General features: G+C 32.1%; 1 protein-coding gene across 1 annotated transcript; it reads left to right on the forward strand.

Annotated features, from left to right (window-relative positions):
- Positions 1-1,856: 1,856 nt before the first annotated feature.
- LOC148610614 (C3 and PZP-like alpha-2-macroglobulin domain-containing protein 8) lies at positions 1,857-7,731 on the forward strand. Its single transcript, XM_088543208.1, has 4 exons — positions 1,857-1,935; positions 3,102-3,596; positions 5,954-6,116; positions 6,818-7,731. Exons 1-4 carry the CDS (start codon positions 1,857-1,859, stop codon positions 6,939-6,941), a joined length of 861 nt encoding a protein of 286 aa, XP_088399334.1. The 3' UTR covers positions 6,942-7,731.
- Positions 7,732-17,099: the final 9,368 nt, after the last annotated feature.

The raw sequence follows: 17,099 nt of genomic DNA on the forward strand, positions 1-17,099 counted from the left end.
AATGACGCATCGTAGTTATTTTTATAAGTTTAACCCAATGGAAGTTCATCTTCTGAAATGGCCTTCAAGGGCGAAGAATAGTTCCTATCGCACGCAACCCGCTACGGACTATTTTCCAGATAGTTTTAGATATATTTAAATATTTGTACGATTCATTTTTCGGACAAAGGGTTAACCGAGTCAATGAATTGTCTACAGGTGAATCACAAATGTTTGTCGTCGAAATGGTCACTTTCTTATAACTGTTTCACCACTTAGTTTAAATATGATCATTCAAATGACTGACGTAGATGACATTTAAACTAGACAGGAGGGACAAGAAGCTTAGGAATTTTCTTGTTTTTTTTTTTTTTGTTTTTTTTTTTCGTTTGTTTGTTTGTTTGTTGTTTTTTTTTTTGTAAGAACCACTGATGGTGCGGGCTGAAGTCTAAAGAATAACTCGAATCAGTAGTTTTGGGGATATGAATACATCTGCCATATTAACACAAACACAAACAAAAAAAACTCATTACGACCATCATGAATAGTGAAACTCTTTTTTGGTATCGCTGATTTTTCCGCAAACATTTCAAAACTATCCGATTTGGATATTATTTGGTTTTCAAGATAAAAATGGCATGCTGAATCTAATTTTTAAAGATTTGAGATGCATTTTTCAAAAAAAAAGCTGTCGCCATGGTGACCGATTTTTCCGCCAATTTTCAAAATGCTCTGATTTGCAGGAATTTCGAACCTAAGGGAAAACATGAAATGCAGAATCCATTAATGTGGGTTTTGATATTCAAAAGTCGCCGGTAATTTCGACAAATGTTTACTCGTAGAAATCCGAAGTAGAATTTCTATCTGACCGAGGTTTTGTTTTCTTGATATGAACGTTAGCTTTATCCTACCGGTGTGCCTGGTCCATGCTCCCAGTTTTTTTTTAGTGGAGTGCGAGTTGCTCATTTGCTTTTGTTACTTTGTATGTATTATTTTAGTTACTTTATGTTGTGTATGTCTGTTTTCCATGTCTGGTCTTTGTCCTTGGATTACATTCTTTTGATTTCCGCTATAATCTTGGTTCGCTTGATTACCCTTTCAAGCAAATCCATATCATAATATGCGTGCAATGATATTAAAGAGACGTAAATGTATGAATATCATTCACTCAGTTTAACTTACAACTAAAGACTGAGTTAAAATGGCAATATGTCCACTTTTTAAGATATAATCGGTTATTCAAATATTTAATCAAACGATGCTTTAGATTCGGTTCAATTCCACAAAACAAAGTGCTGTGTCTGAATTGCTTATGATATATATAAGTTTGATCTGCAAAACTAATATATGTCATGAAATAAGGAATTATCTGCGCTTTGGTGTTTTGATTGACAGCGTAACAGAGTCAAAGTGCGTTACCAAAACACAGTACTAGTAAGAAAACTATGCACTTTTAAATTTAAAGTGAAGAGACTAAAAAATCAAATTCGATGATGATCTAAGTAATTTTTATCAGGCTAAAGACCAAGGCACATAGAACGTAAATAAAATAAAATTTGGGATATAAAGCCCATTTTTGATGTCCAGTAATGTTTTATAGATTCGAAATTTCTGCAAATCAGAGCATTTTGAAAATTGGCTAGAAAATCGGTCACCATGGCGATTTGTACTTTCGAAAAAAAATATTTGTTTCGATATAAAGTGAAACAAATTGTTCATTATATTCCTGTTAATCACAGTGTTATTGATAATTTCATTTTCCGGTATCACATAATGAGTTACCCTAAGCAATTAGAGCGAAAGAACCAACAATATAAGCATCATTATTCATTATACAAGATAACTTGTGCAGAGAGTGGCATTGTATTGTGATGAACATGGAAACGTTGTCAAATGATTACAAGAGGACATTTATTCTTGTTCAAGCTGCAGTTATGTATTTTTACAGAACATGGGGTAAGCACACGCGTTTGTTTAATACAGCATGGCAGTATCTATTCATATCTATGATTGTTCCCCAAAAGTAAATAATTCACAAATTGGTTTCGATGTTTGTAAAGGTTAATCAAAATACAATACGCATTGTATATTATATAATTTTTTTTGTTTTGTTTTGTTTTGTTTTTTTGTTTTTGTTTTTTTAATTTTTTAGGTTTTTGTTTTTTTATGTATATATACCATGTTTTTTTTATTATTTTGAATTCAGTAAAAGAAATGTTTTATGTACCATAAATGACTGTGTATAATTAAGCATTGAGGCTTTACATTGAGGAGCTATTTGAACATATAACGTTTATTTCTAATAGCCCGTCGTCAATTTGAGAAAAAAAAACTCATTGGGTATTCACGCGTTGGTAAAGTCATGTATTTCTCCCTGTAAAAGTAATCAAGAGAGCCAAAGTTATAGTGTAATTTAAAAGAATGTAATCCAGGGAAAAGACCAGAAATGAAAAACAGACATATACAACAAAGAACATAAAGTAACTAAAATCAAACATACAAAGAAACAAAAGCAAATGGGCTACTCGGACTCCATCAAAATTGGGAGCATTGACCAGGTGCACCGGTAGGGTAGGGTCATCTGCTTTTCTAGAAACACCAGCCCAGTTATTCATAAAAAAGGCATGTCCGGGGTAGACGAAAGAGGAAAGGAAATCTATGGCACGTTGATGATGATGACCATACAACTTCTGTAGTGGTGACTTCAATCTTGTAGAAACATCTTGCAAAAGAATGAAAACATGCTTTTTCTCTTCTTAATGGCCTTCAAGAGGGTTTTGGTGCCTCCTTTTCTTTATATGTACTTTTTAAATTACCAATTTAATGTATAAAATTGAAAAGATATTTATAGTATATATTATGATTTTTTTTTCAGGTCAAAACTTATGTTTTATAAAATTTATACAAATATGTACTGCTTATCTTGTCAGAAAGTTTATGTGCTTGACAGTATGTGAAATCTTGTGTTTCAACCCCTTTAAATTTTAGCTAAAATTTCTTATATTTGTATTTGAAGAACACCGGGTCTCATCAACAGTCTTGGTTCTCACATTTTGAAGAAAAAATTGATGTTTGGTTGACTGCAATTACATGTAAACTAAATCTTATAATAATTTTTTCAGCACTTCAAGAAGTTTTGCTTCCTATAGATACACCAAATATAGGAAACAAGGACATTTGGGAAGAGGATTTTTTATTTCATGTCATTGACCTTACGGGCTATAGATTGGAAACACGGAACTTGTCATTCTTTTCATTTCATGTAAGGGCTTGTGCTGACTGTGCATTATACCTAACAGACTCAGAACATGTGCAAAATGCAAGTGAATTGTACAGCATTTATTTTGGAGCCTCACGTAACAATTATTCTGCAATACGTCTGTGGAGAAATAAAACCGGCAAACAGTTAACTAGAACGTACGGAGCTTTCTTAGATTGCAACGAATTTAAGTCATTCTGGGTTAGCTTGAATGACGGTTTGCTTCAGTTTGGTAAAGGACAAGAAGCAGGAACTGACGTCATATCAACATGGTTAGACCCTACGCCAATCACTATAAATGGTGTTGGTATAGCTACAGGGTTTGGACAAACTGGAAGATGGAAAGTACCATTGAGTGGTAAGTGGTTTTTGCAATTAATATGGAATGGTCTCAAGTAGCTGTATTTGTAAGGGTCATATAAGTATGAATGGGTGATTCATTTTAAACAAAATGCATTCTTTCGTCGGTAGGCATTATATAGTTTTATGATTTAATAGTCAATAATTTTTCACTAAAGGTCATAGATGAATATTATTTTGAGAGTATTTTGAAATAGGGGTTACGACAATTGTCCCATTTTTTTCTATTTGAGAACTTCAATGTTCTAGAACATTCAAAACATATCGCAAATATTGACACCACTGCAGTACTCTTGAAAGAACAACTTCTCAACGAGTTTATTCACATCTTTAAGATATAGTTTGGACTATTGCAGCTTATGACAGATTTGAAACAGCATCTCAGTTGATAGCAATGCCTACTTTATCGTTATCCTTCACACCCCTTTTTGAACCCATTTAATCTATATACAAATGTACCAAACACTACATGCATCACACTAGACTGATAGTATTCTCTTACAAAAGACACGCACGTTGATGTTATTCAATAAAACCAAAATATTCTATCAAAATAATTATACACTTGGTAGATCAATTGTTTTACAGTTTGTGATTTAATAATGAAGAAACATTGAATGGGATGACTCTCTGATTAAAATATGACGAAGCTCTAAAACATCAAAAAACCGGATATTATGAGCTTATGTTAATTCGCGTTCCGAACACACTTGCGCATAATCTTGATTTTTAAAGAAGGATTACGATATTTGATGAATAATTTGTAAATACATCATCTAGTCAATTTATTTTTTACGTTTTATTTTCTGTCGCCTGATACTTAAACCAAATTCATCTTATTGAAAGAGCAATATGCTTCGTCTCCGATAAGGTCATACCATGCAAGATTCATTGACGTTTTGATATTTGATTTAATTTTTATATTGCTCTCATACATTTTTGATTCCCATTCAGAGGCTTTCTAGACTTAAATGAGATGAAAGATAGATGCATAACCATCATAAAACTGAGGAAATTCCTTATGCTCGCAAATGAACACTTTGCACGTTTAATCTTATGTTAACGGGTCTGATATTGGAACATTTCTAACATGACGTTATCCCTGCTTTCAACGGTTTTATATAAAAATTAGACATTATCATTCATATGTATGTGGTAATGAAGTACTAATTTTATAGGATTTTTTTATCATTATCTTATCGAACTTCTTTTTGACATTCTCCGTACAAGTGACTGGTTTTCTCTTAAATGAATTATCTTGAACAGCATAATTTATACTACTTTTATGCGATTTAAATATTAATTTTTTTAATTGATGAAATTTACATTACATATTTTCATCATACAAATATCAATTTTAAAATGTGTCTGATTAATACTTCCAAATTTTGCATTGAGTCGACAAAAAGTATTTTTTAAATGTCTGATCATACTCCTTGAAAATAATGCACGCAATATTTTGACGAACTTCTTAACACATTTTAAGTACCAGTCTGTGTAAAAATCAGGCTATGGGTGGCACATCAAAATTTTCAATTTGGTCTGTTTTGTCTCGATTGTATTCGTTAAATTTAGTAAAAAAGAACATATTCTATTTAAGAGAGCGTCCACGCAAAAACCAGGGAGTGGGTGGCACATGACAAATGGTTTTTTTAAAAACAATTTATCCTTTCTTAAATTTGAATGTTAGTTTTTGATGAACAACAACGGTTGAGGAGAAAAAAATTACATAAAAGGAAATGAAATTCACTATACTGCTGAATGGACCGCATCTTTAATTTATCCTGAAGCATCTATGACGTATTTTATTTTAAACTGCTTATATTAGGAAAAAAGTGCAGAAAAAATTTCATTAGTGCTTTGTAAGTAAATTTGACCTATCAATATCTTAAACTAGTATGTTTAACAAACAATTTAATGGTTATTTATTGAAGTTATCAGGTAAAGATTTTTCACACTTTATGCACATTTTACCCGTTCTTAGACGGAGAAATACTTAAATCCCTTTACCTAATGTTAAAAGCAAAAAATAAGTACACCATCATCAAATTTAATTGCAAAAAATGCAGCACATATTATCATAACAAATTTTGGCATGATGTATATGTGTATAAACGAGTAAACACTCGCTAGTAGCAGTAGAATGAATTACATAAGAATTGAAATCGAAAACCTATTCGAAAACTGAGAGTTTCTACCTGATCCAACTTCTATACAAGTAACCCTTGAAATTTTGGCAATTTTTTGTTTGATACAAATTGGAATAGACAAGGTGAAATAGTGGATTAGAAACGTAACCATTATTTCCAAATAACATTTCCTATGTTAAGCATATCGTGTTTTTTTTTTCTCCAGTTGTAGATCAATTCATTGGCTTCTACAGTAAGTGTAGCAGATCTAACCTTTACGCTGATATAGTTGTACACCATGCCTACTATTCATCAAAAATAAAATGTGCCTCGTTCTGTAGTAAATCTGATGTCTGCATTGGATTTAACTATCAGCGTGTAAACAAACGGTAAGTGACGCAACACATCAATTCAAATATTTACATTTAATTCCCGCAAAAATGTGATTAAAAAAAGCTTCAAGTTCTCAATTTATTAGATCTATTAAGTACCATTATAATTGACGATTCTGCATTTGCATATAAATAAAAAAAATTCTTGCCTTTTTAAAATTTGAAGTAAGTCTAACATCCGGTTTTGTTTATGTACATTTAAAAAGAGTCTATTTGACCTGAAGCAGGACATTAAAACAGTCGAACATTTTTGTTCAAATACTGAAATTCAAATCGGCAACTACGGTCTACAAACGTAATTATAATAACTTCATTTACTTGAGGCAAGATCCAGTAGCCTTTATAATAATTCTATGTTTAAACAATAAAATTGCCGTCGATCTATTATCGACAAAAGACCTAGTTAGTGTGAAAATATCGTTTTATAGAATGTTGATAACATTGAAATTTGTCAAAAACACCCTTCAACTGCGATACTAGTCTACCTCATACCTCTTCGAAACGTAAATACCATTTTGATCAGGTACACATAAATCAGAAATAGCTATTTTAGCCAAATAGAAACGTCATGTATGGTCTATATGTTTTCCAGATGGAAAATTGCTAACACAGAAGACAATATTTTCTTCATTTGTATGTCTGTTGAGTCTACGAAATTACCATTTTTTAATTTAAACAATTTTTGATTTTGTTTTCAGATGTGAAATTTTAAAAGTATCGGAGGAGATTATAATCGATATCCCCCTAGTAAATGAAGTTGATTGGAATTACTACACTAAATGTTACGAAGGAAGAGAACTCTGTATTGGTTGCCTCTTCTGAGCTTTTAAAAGAAATTAAAAACAGAATGCAGGCCGTCGTTGTGCTTTGTACTTAGATTTATTTAGTTATTTTATTGATTTAATGTTACACGTACCTGATTATAACTGCTATTCAAACAATGAAACCTCAATAAGAAATGCCAATAATCGGAAATGAGCGCGCAATTTTGTACAGAGCTTTTTTTTTTCAAAAGTAAAATTGTAATATGGTTGGGTTGCCAAGTTTAAATTACCACTTAAAGCACAAACAGTCGACATAGCTATGAAATCATTGAATTTGTACGTGGCATACTCTTGCCTGGCATATTCATACTTTATATCCTTGTTTAAATATTGATTATCTGTATTTAACATATTCTTAATGTGTTTGAAAACGAGATTGAGATAATAACATATGAGTAACAATCGTCGCTTTCATTGGTCAATTCAGAGGACATTAGGTATTTTAGCAAGCTAATCGGCGCAGTTTATCGCTTTTTTCTATAGATAGCCATTCAGGTGTGTAACACACCGTCTCTTCGCTTTCAGACTGTTACAGTCTGTACGTTCCTTGCTTCTAACTTATCAACGGTTATGCCGTTTCCTCACACGAAGAATGCTACAAATATAGGGTGGTAAATAAACGTTTATGGAGTTACATTGAAGCCAGTCACTTCCAGATGCATTGTCATATCGGTTTATTTTTGTTTATGTTTTTGTTAATTATTTAGTGTTACGCATTAAAAAAGCGATATACATCATTATTTCATGTAAAACCTTTGTACATGGTGAAATAAACTATGTGTTTCCTATTGAGTTTTAATTTAGACAGTGTTATAGTTACATAGCCCAGTGCACAAACGTACAACACAACAAGGTGTCCTGTGTGAGATTACTAATTCGGAATATAGGTAGTTGATATTGAAACATGAATCTTGAAAAGCAAATACAGCTGTATAATACAGAGATCATTCAATGATCAGTACACTAGCACACACTAAACACCGTACACTATACAAGAAATCACACTATCTATTGCACATTTCAAAGTTTGAACTGGCATCTTCACTGAGAAACTTGAACATACAAACGACTCCCGTTACACTAGTAACGTATAGTGAAGTTTGATAAATAAAAAAACAACAGTAAATTGAGTTGACCATGCCATCAAAACAAAACAGGTCGATATAATACAAATTCAGCACAACATACTACTTGTAAGACTCCTATATTAAGTAGCAGCTTCCTCATATTACATGTACACTATGTACCATGCTTACAATTAGATTATTGCAGTTTGATTGGATTGTTTTGTTTGTATTGGGGGTTGTCTTCATGTGTTTCTGTTAGTTTTGTTTCTTTAATTTTGGTGTGTGTAGCATTTATGTTCGGAGTAAACATCTATTAAATTACATGGTCTGATACAAGCTAATCCAAACAGGTATACATAACAGTGGTTAGAAAGACTTAAACATATAGCCATTAATTTCATTACGACTGGCAACGGTTCTGCCAAGAGTAATAAATCTAGCAACTTTATTTAGGACTTTAAGTAAACATTTCAGTTGGTATTTAGATATCCTACCTGTCCATGCTCCCAGTTTTTAGTGGTGTTGAGTTGCTCATTTGCTTTTGTTACTTTGTATGTATGATTTTAGTTACTTTATGTTCTTTGTTGTAAATGTCTGTTTTCCATGTCTGATCTTTGTCCCTGGATTACATTCTTTTGATTACCGCTGTAACCCTGGTTCCCTTGATACACTCTTTGATTACCGCTATAACCTCGGTTCCCTTGATTACCTTTTGCCAATAAGCAATATCAACCATCCGTAGCATATATTACCACAGTAATGTTCTATTATCGTAATAGTATTTATAAATAAATATCAATAATCATAATCAAAATACTGTTTGGTTTAAATTTATAAAAAAAAATTAATAAGTATTACAGTTTAGTTTTAAAATTGCTTTAACGCCCAAGAAGACGACTGTGAAATATAACCGGAAAAAGTTACATTTGCCGGAAGCTATAATCTTGGCTTGAAAAGAACCAAAACGTTCCGGAAAATACTCAGATACTAATGTAATGCCGTAAAGTGTGGCCACAAAGTTTCCGTTGCCAATCAATCCAATATGAATCATATTTCATGGTGACACTTGTAGATTGATAATACAAAGATGAGATCAATGTCATTTTTATTTTAGAACGGCTAAATACAAAAATCGAAAGGTGTTCATTGACCTAGTTGAAAATTGACGATTTGTTGATATTAAAACTAGTTTCATATTTACTAGATTTGTAATAGGGAATGCATTTTTATCGTGCCTTTAAAAAGGAAGTATGAAAAATTCATGACCATATAATAAGATAGTTATTGCAGTTACCGCAAAGATCGTGCAGCATTTACCAATATAATAGTACTAACCCTATATAACTGACCTTTTCAAATTTGATATCATATTAGCAATTAAGGGGACAAGATTAATCATTATGTCAACTAAACAAATTTGCGAATATCTATCTTTGCAGTTTAAAATCAATTGATAATCATTTCATGGCGATAAAATACTAATTTGGCGGTTTTTAATTTGTGCGCTTAACTGTCCGTCTCAAAAGTTATCAAAGTTACATCACAAACATAAGTACAAAAGCAGTATGTATCCGATTACAATAATTCTTAATTCCATATAATCACGCAGTGAACTGACATCTACTACATTTATCATTGCCAACTTGCTTTTGTAAAAATTGTCAATGTAATAGACTTTTTCGACTTTACTGCTATGAAAACGATGAACAAATTTAAAGTACACCTCTGTGAGAAAATCTAGTAAAGCCCTGCCTCGCTGACATCAATTTAACGCACGTTCACTGGCTACTCATTTTTTAACATGAAATAATCGCTAGACTGGTACATTAAAATATTCAAGTATTCAAGTTACGATAAAAATTTCTAGTCTAGACTTGAAACGGGTTTTATATTTAATTTGAGAAAAATTATATCTTTCTTTTTTAACATTATTTAGACCAATATTGTATTAGAATTATCAACTTGTTCTACTACGTTTATAAATCGGTTACTTAAACAAGCACTATTTAAAAAAAAGATAACCGACGCAGAAAAATTGTACTTCTAAGTTTCCACATTTCTTTCAAGAAAATAACAAATAGCACGCAATTCAAATTTGAACGCTTTTTTCAATTTTTTTTTATACGGTTTTGATAACGCCATCAAATAATCTGTATTTGGCCAATTGGGAAACAAAACTGCGATCAGATGACATGCGTTTTCATAGAATAGCATCCGAAGATAAAACGGTAAAAAGTGGAACTCTACCTACTGCGTCGGAAAAAAGTCTTAATATCATGGAAATTGATGCCTTGTGATATAAAAAATAATGATTGGCAAAATGTTTATGTTTCTCTTTCGATAAGTCTAACGGTACATGATTTTCTTTACATCGACAGATTTCAAGAAGTTTAATCATTCAGTGTTACTTTTAACGATGTTTCTCGTAAATTTCAACTGTTTTCTGCAATTTTAATTCATATAGTTGACAATAAAACTTTACTAAAGTGAGCTCTTGATAAACCGACAACCTCTGAAGCCATGTAATAATAGCTTCAATGTGTTTTGAAGCTTTATGAACAGAGAACCTGTCTTGACCAAACAAAACTTTTCCTCAGGGTTGGATTACGCAGGTCTTATTTTATATATATGTATACGTATATAAGTATATGGTAATATATATATATTTTTTTGCCCAGTTTGCCATTTTTTTCTCCTTCTTATGGTAGTTTGTTTCGTAAACCAAGCAAATTACTGGCTTGACTTGTCATGGGCATATCATCAATTATCTATTTTTATCATTTATAAAAAAAATAGAAATGTCAAATTCTAATCTGTATAGCAACGTTCCAAATTGTTGAAATCAAGACATTTTTTGCGCACTAAAAGTCTTTAATGCCGATTATAACTATATTTTCTTTTATCTAAAGATACGTATCCAGATAACATATTGATTAATTTCTTTTGCATAGTTTGCAGTATTGAAGCAAGGTTTACCAATAGACAAACGCAAGCTTTGTTAGAACTTCGTTTTTTTTTTCAACCTGTGTATTGTTTTGCGCTTCGCCTGCTTGCTGTAAAACGTCATTACAGATTTTTCAGACAGACTTTAACGTTGACACGAACCCAACAGAAATACAAATGAAACAGTATGAAAGTTATGCTAGTTTACACTGGACTTTTATATTTTTACAGTTTACAAGGTAAGAAGTAGATTTTCTTTTGAATTATTGTCATTGTAATAGAGTAATCATGTACCATACATACAAAAAAAATAATAGTGTTTTATTGATAACTTTCTATTTAGTACCGACTTAATGTTCAAAGAATATTATACTTAAGTTTAATTGTATTCCCTACTTGCGGAGCTCGGGATGCAGCCATATTTTGTCCTGTTTTTGCAGAGCTACCTCCCGTAAGAGTAGGTGTAATTTCGAAGTCTCTCTAATCGATGTTCGGATTCGGGTGCAGAAAAAAGAGGTAACTCGAATGAAAATGGAATCCCCAGCAGACAAACACAATGGTGTTTCTAAAATTTACAGGGTGTTTCGTTTTGTTGGTAGGTTACATAAGGATGATTTTCATTTGTATTCCGGGTAAAGAAAATTTATAGCAGGGTCAGTAGAACGAGAAATTCCCTTTTGACTTTCGAGATTTTCTAAAGTATCGTCAATATCGGATGGAAAACCTTACGTGTTTCGAATAGACACCTGATCCAAAGGGAGACAAATGTTGACAAAATGTTGGTCCGTAAGTCGGGAATAGCTCAGTTAGGCATGTGAATATACAATATGTCCATCGATCAACTTAACACTATCAAATTAAAAATTCTTTTAAAATGAAGGGACAATATATCAACCAAAATGAACAAAGTGAAGCTTTTACTCTTACATCCATTTTTCTTCAAATTGTAAAAGTACATGTTATAGTTTTTGAACCAGCTTTAAGGATAGCTGCTTTCGTTGTGTTTTAAAACTTCTTATACTGCGATTTCGCTTTTATTCCAGCTTTTGAGGTTATTGTTCCTATAAATTCTCCGGATATAGGTAACAGAGATATATGGGTTTCTGACTTTCTTTCGCACATCATTGACCTAAAACACTATGGATTGAATGCGCGAGGATTTTCGTCCTTTTCATTTGAAATCAAGGCCTGTGCTGATGCATCCTTATATCTAACTGAATCGGAGCATATACAGAATGCTACATCACTGTACAATATTTATATTGGAGCAGGAGGAAACGCCCATTCTGAAATCCGTGTTTGGAGAAACAAACAACCTCGTCATGTAGTTTCCACTTTACGGTACGAAACGTTCTTAAACTGCAACGTGTATATGCCCTTCTGGATAAGCTTGAATGGTAGTTTTCTCCAGTTCGGTAAGGGAAAATCAACATGGAATAATCTGATATCTAGTTGGAATGACCCTACGTCGTTTGAAGTAAATGGTATCGGAATAGCAACTGGTTTCGGACAAACTGGGAAATGGAAAATTCCAGTTAATAGTAAGTTTTTGAAGTGCCTAAATTCAAACATGAAATTCACCCGATTCATTAAAAAATATTCATGAGACGAATGCATAGAATTCTTTATTTTCTGCTCATTTTCCATGCCTACAATATGCGTGTTCCTTAAAGATGCATTTTCAATTACGTGTTAGCCAAACTTGTTCCTGTATAATTAACAAGCAAGGAAATAGTGTTTTTATAGTCGGCTACATGTACACATAACCACTGTTCAATCCTTTTGCTGTACACAAACAACTGCTGTGTTCGGCTCTACCTGCTATTTTATTTTGTGTTATAACTGTAACCAATTTTTCGTCATATTTTTACCAATACTTCCCAGGTCCGTATCTATCCTACATCCTACATAAGGCCTTACACAAAACATATTTGAAAGCATATTTGTTTTGGTAGTTGAACAAAGAATTAAAACTTCATACTAATAACTATTATACGGGTGTTTAACCATCTGTTTTAACTTTTTGTGTTCCAATAAAGATGGAACATTAAATGGGCCGTCTAAAGTAAATGGAAAACGTTAGTTCAACACACAATATGCATTTGTTTTGTACATGTAAAAGCCAAGAACCCTGAGTTCATAATAATTGATTTTTTTTTCTCCAATAAAAAACACCTATAAGAGATAAAAAATGATTATCATTAGTGCAGCATCATAAAATTTATCACGTTACGTCACTACAAATAAGCGCGAAAATGAAGTTCACATTTGACTAATGGCAATTTGCTCATTACGAATTTTAAAGCAAAATTGCATTTATCAACAACTTTAAGCTTTTCTAAACATGAAAAAGATATCCCAACTTTTTTGTTAAGAAAACAAAAGTTAATATTCTCAACTTGCATGGTCATGGTTGTGAAGTACTACTTTGAATGATGTTTCCAAAAACTCCGAACAAATCCTACGATATATATCATGTTGCTAAACAATATACAAGAAATGAAACAAAACATTATTGCATTGAACGTTTTGATATGTTTCCTGTTTTATGAATAACGATTTACTTTTGTGATCACAGTTAAAACTGCGTTGCACATTTGTAATTCAGTTAAAGACAAATGCTCTTTCACAATCTAAGGTCAGCTTCATTGCAATTTTTTGTTCTGTTTTTTGTTTTTTGTTTTTGTTTTTGTTTTTGTGTTTTTGGGTTTTTTTTGTTTGTCTTTGATTTGTATTGTTCTGTGTTTCCGTGAAAAGATAAAAGTAGTAACAAAGAAGATTGAAATTATCGTGAACTCAACATGTTCATGTTTTTTTTTTCTCCGTTTAATTAATAATAAGAAGTCATCCTGATAAACATTACCGTATTGAAATCTGAACATGTAGTTTCATTGTTTAATTTTGACCTCCGCTAGTGGTTCTTTGTTAAAGTACATCATGTATATCCTTTAGTACGTTCATATCCGTAATCATTGAGATTTTTTTACACGTTTCGAGTCTAAGCTGATAGGAGTACAGGGCGCACAAGGTGTATATTCAGATCTATTGAAACGTATATATTGATGTAGTTTTAAGTATCAGTCATTCTAAAAATCAGACAGAAGGTGATTCATGCATGTCAAAAACCCACCAAATTTAGTTTTATTTCTTGTTCAGAAACAGTTACTGATTACGTAACCAGTCTTAGTTTTTCATTTGGTTGTTGCGCTTTTGAGATAAAAATTATATAGATTGCGAATGAAATTTGCACTTTACAAGAGTTATCGTTCTTGATTGGACTCATTTGGTTGCTTTTAGTGGGAAATAAATGTATGATTTTCTAAAAAGTGCAAAACTGAATACAGAAAAGGTTGTTGTTATATGAAAGTATAGCATATGTAGACTAAAAAGACATCGTTTGCTTGGTGGGGTTTCCTTGACCATGAATCACTTTACTATTCGTAGTGTCTGAATTTTATGTGGACTGGTACTTAAAAATACGTTTATTCGAAGACTTTTTTGTTCCGCATTTTGTACCTAAATATCAGTATCAAAAGTAAATACATTACTCTAAGTGCTATAATTTAAGTACACATTTCAAATGAAATCAAAATATATACATATATGAACAAACATAATATGTTATAATGTATTGATGAAAAGAAATGATACATGACCCAAAAAAAATAAGCATACCGAAACCCATGAAATATAATAAACTAAAAATCTACCAATAAAAACTAAACATTTGACAATGTTAAAAAGAGCAACCAAGGGAACCAAGGTTATAGCGGTAATCAAAAGAACGTAATCCAGGGACAAAGACCAGACATGGAAAACAGACACACACAACAAAGAACACAAAGCAACTAAAATCATACATACAAAGTAACAAAAGCAAATGAGAAACTTGGACTCCACTAAAAACTGAGAGCATGGACCAGGTGCACCGGTAGGGTAAGCGTCCTCTGCTTTTCTAGAAACACCCGCCGAGTTGCTCATAAAAAGTCAAGTCCGGGGTAGACAAACGAGGAAAGGAAAACTATGACCCATTGAATAAATCAGTTTTCATGGTGCTGATGGATACACCATAACGATCCACGAGTTCATGATGACGACCATAAAACTTCTGTAGTGATGACCTCAATCTTGTAGCAACATAACCCTGTTCCAGAAGCCTATTTGTTAGAGTTCTAGCGCGATACATAAAGTCTGCGTAGTTTCGGCAAGCTCTGGCATAACGTATGAGTTGTGATATGAACATTCCATACGCAGGAGCCGAAGCGATGTTGCCACCGATGAAAGGAAAATTGACAATTCTGAATGAAAAGTCATCACGGTTGTCGTAAAGTTTGGTCAATAGTTTTCCTTTACCATCGATTTCTAAGTGTAGGTCAAGATATGAGGCTGACTTCACAGTGTCTGTAGCATCTTTTATCTCAGGTTCTTTTAGGGTAGATGCGATGTATCAAATCTCCGAAATTAGGATTGTTTAAAGATAACACGTCATCTATATAGCGGAAAATTTATGAAAAAAAAAATTTACGACAAACTTGGAATAGCTTAAAGAGTAGACATGAACATCGCCAGATACCAGTATCTATATTTTAGAAAGACGTAACTACAAATGCGACAATTTAAACAAAAAGTAATCAAATATTAAGTAGCAGACTTTGTAAGAATCATTAAAATTCTGTAAGATGTGATACACCTTAAAAAGGCTACTTATCATTATTATTATTATCATTATTATTATTATTATTATTATTATTATCATTATTATTTGTTAAATTGCTTTGTATTTCTTTATGTTGAAATTCCACATGGAATTTCCAATAATTTCTATTGTATTTTTGTCTCATTCTCAGAGTTATCTCCCTTATTTTTTTATTTCTACAGTGCATTCTGTATCATTTGTTTTTCTCCCATGAACTAAGATTTTTTGAAGAGCCGCGTGTTTCTTTCTGTTTAGTATGCATTTTAAACAAAAAATCAAAAATAAAATAAATGTAGGCTTTCCAACCATGAATCTCATTTTGCATGATTCTTATGTCGAGTGCAAGTTAATGAAGTGAAAAACCAACTATAGATTAAACATGAGCATTACAACCACCACTTATATATGTTTTGTTTCTTTTCTTTAGTTGTAGAAAATTTCATTGGCTTCTTTAACAACTGTCAGAGGACCAACCGGTTAGCCGATTTAGTTAAATATGATATCCTCTCTGTTTCAAAGATTTTTTGTGCGTTATCCTGCCGAATTAGCGACATCTGTATTGGGTTTAACTACCACCCTTCAGATACAAGGTATTTATAATAGCAAATCCTCAGTTAGACCATTTCCATGAATTAAGCGTGCTTGTGTCCTAAAATCAGTTTGGGGATGATTCATCATATTTCAAGATATTATATAAAATTGTTCATATACATTTGATGGGTCCTAAATTGAAAGGTTTCTGTGTTCATTTCAATAAATCTTTTATACATTATGACGTATTTTTTCATTTGTTACACTGCACAAATTCTGGCGGGAAATTTTCTTGTAATTTTTGTATTAGAAAGTAACCAAATTTTAACCAAGTTGTCAAATAGCTCCCGTGGGCAACTTTCAAACACTCTTTTTAAATGCAGTTTGTATGAGGTCTACTGAAGATTTCCGATCAAATAATATTTGGGATTAAGAAACTCTTAAATATCCTGCCATAAGCTTCTGTCTTGTTTAAAGACAGAGCCGTACGGAAGTACTTTTCTGTCTAAGAATCCGGCAATATGAATATAAGATGTAGGACATGAAAAAAGACGCAAAAATATGTCCGCATTATCCAAATATTTATACTTCATAACAAGTGTTTGATAAGTTTGAATGTTTAAGATATTTACAGGTAAATTTTGTTGAAATACACAATGAAGAAATGGAGTGAACATTTTCATACACTTTTTACCTATATAACCTGTCAAAACTAATTTTAAATAGCTTTATCATTAACGTATTTTGACATATATCACAACTTCGTAGTTTTAACGTCTTTGGTTTATCTCGGACAGTCAATCAGTGGATGAATGTTTCTTGGAATGCAGAAGAGAACTACACTATCAAAGCATTTTTTCCATACTACATTTTTTTTTCTCGAGTCCTTGTTGCATTCTTATTTCTTGTATATATAACA

Source organism: Perna viridis, chromosome 8 (genome assembly GCF_037379345.1).
Source record: "Perna viridis isolate PV_CMFRI_1.1 ecotype Kerala chromosome 8, ASM3737934v1, whole genome shotgun sequence".
Lineage (NCBI taxonomy): Eukaryota > Metazoa > Mollusca > Bivalvia > Mytilida > Mytilidae > Perna > Perna viridis.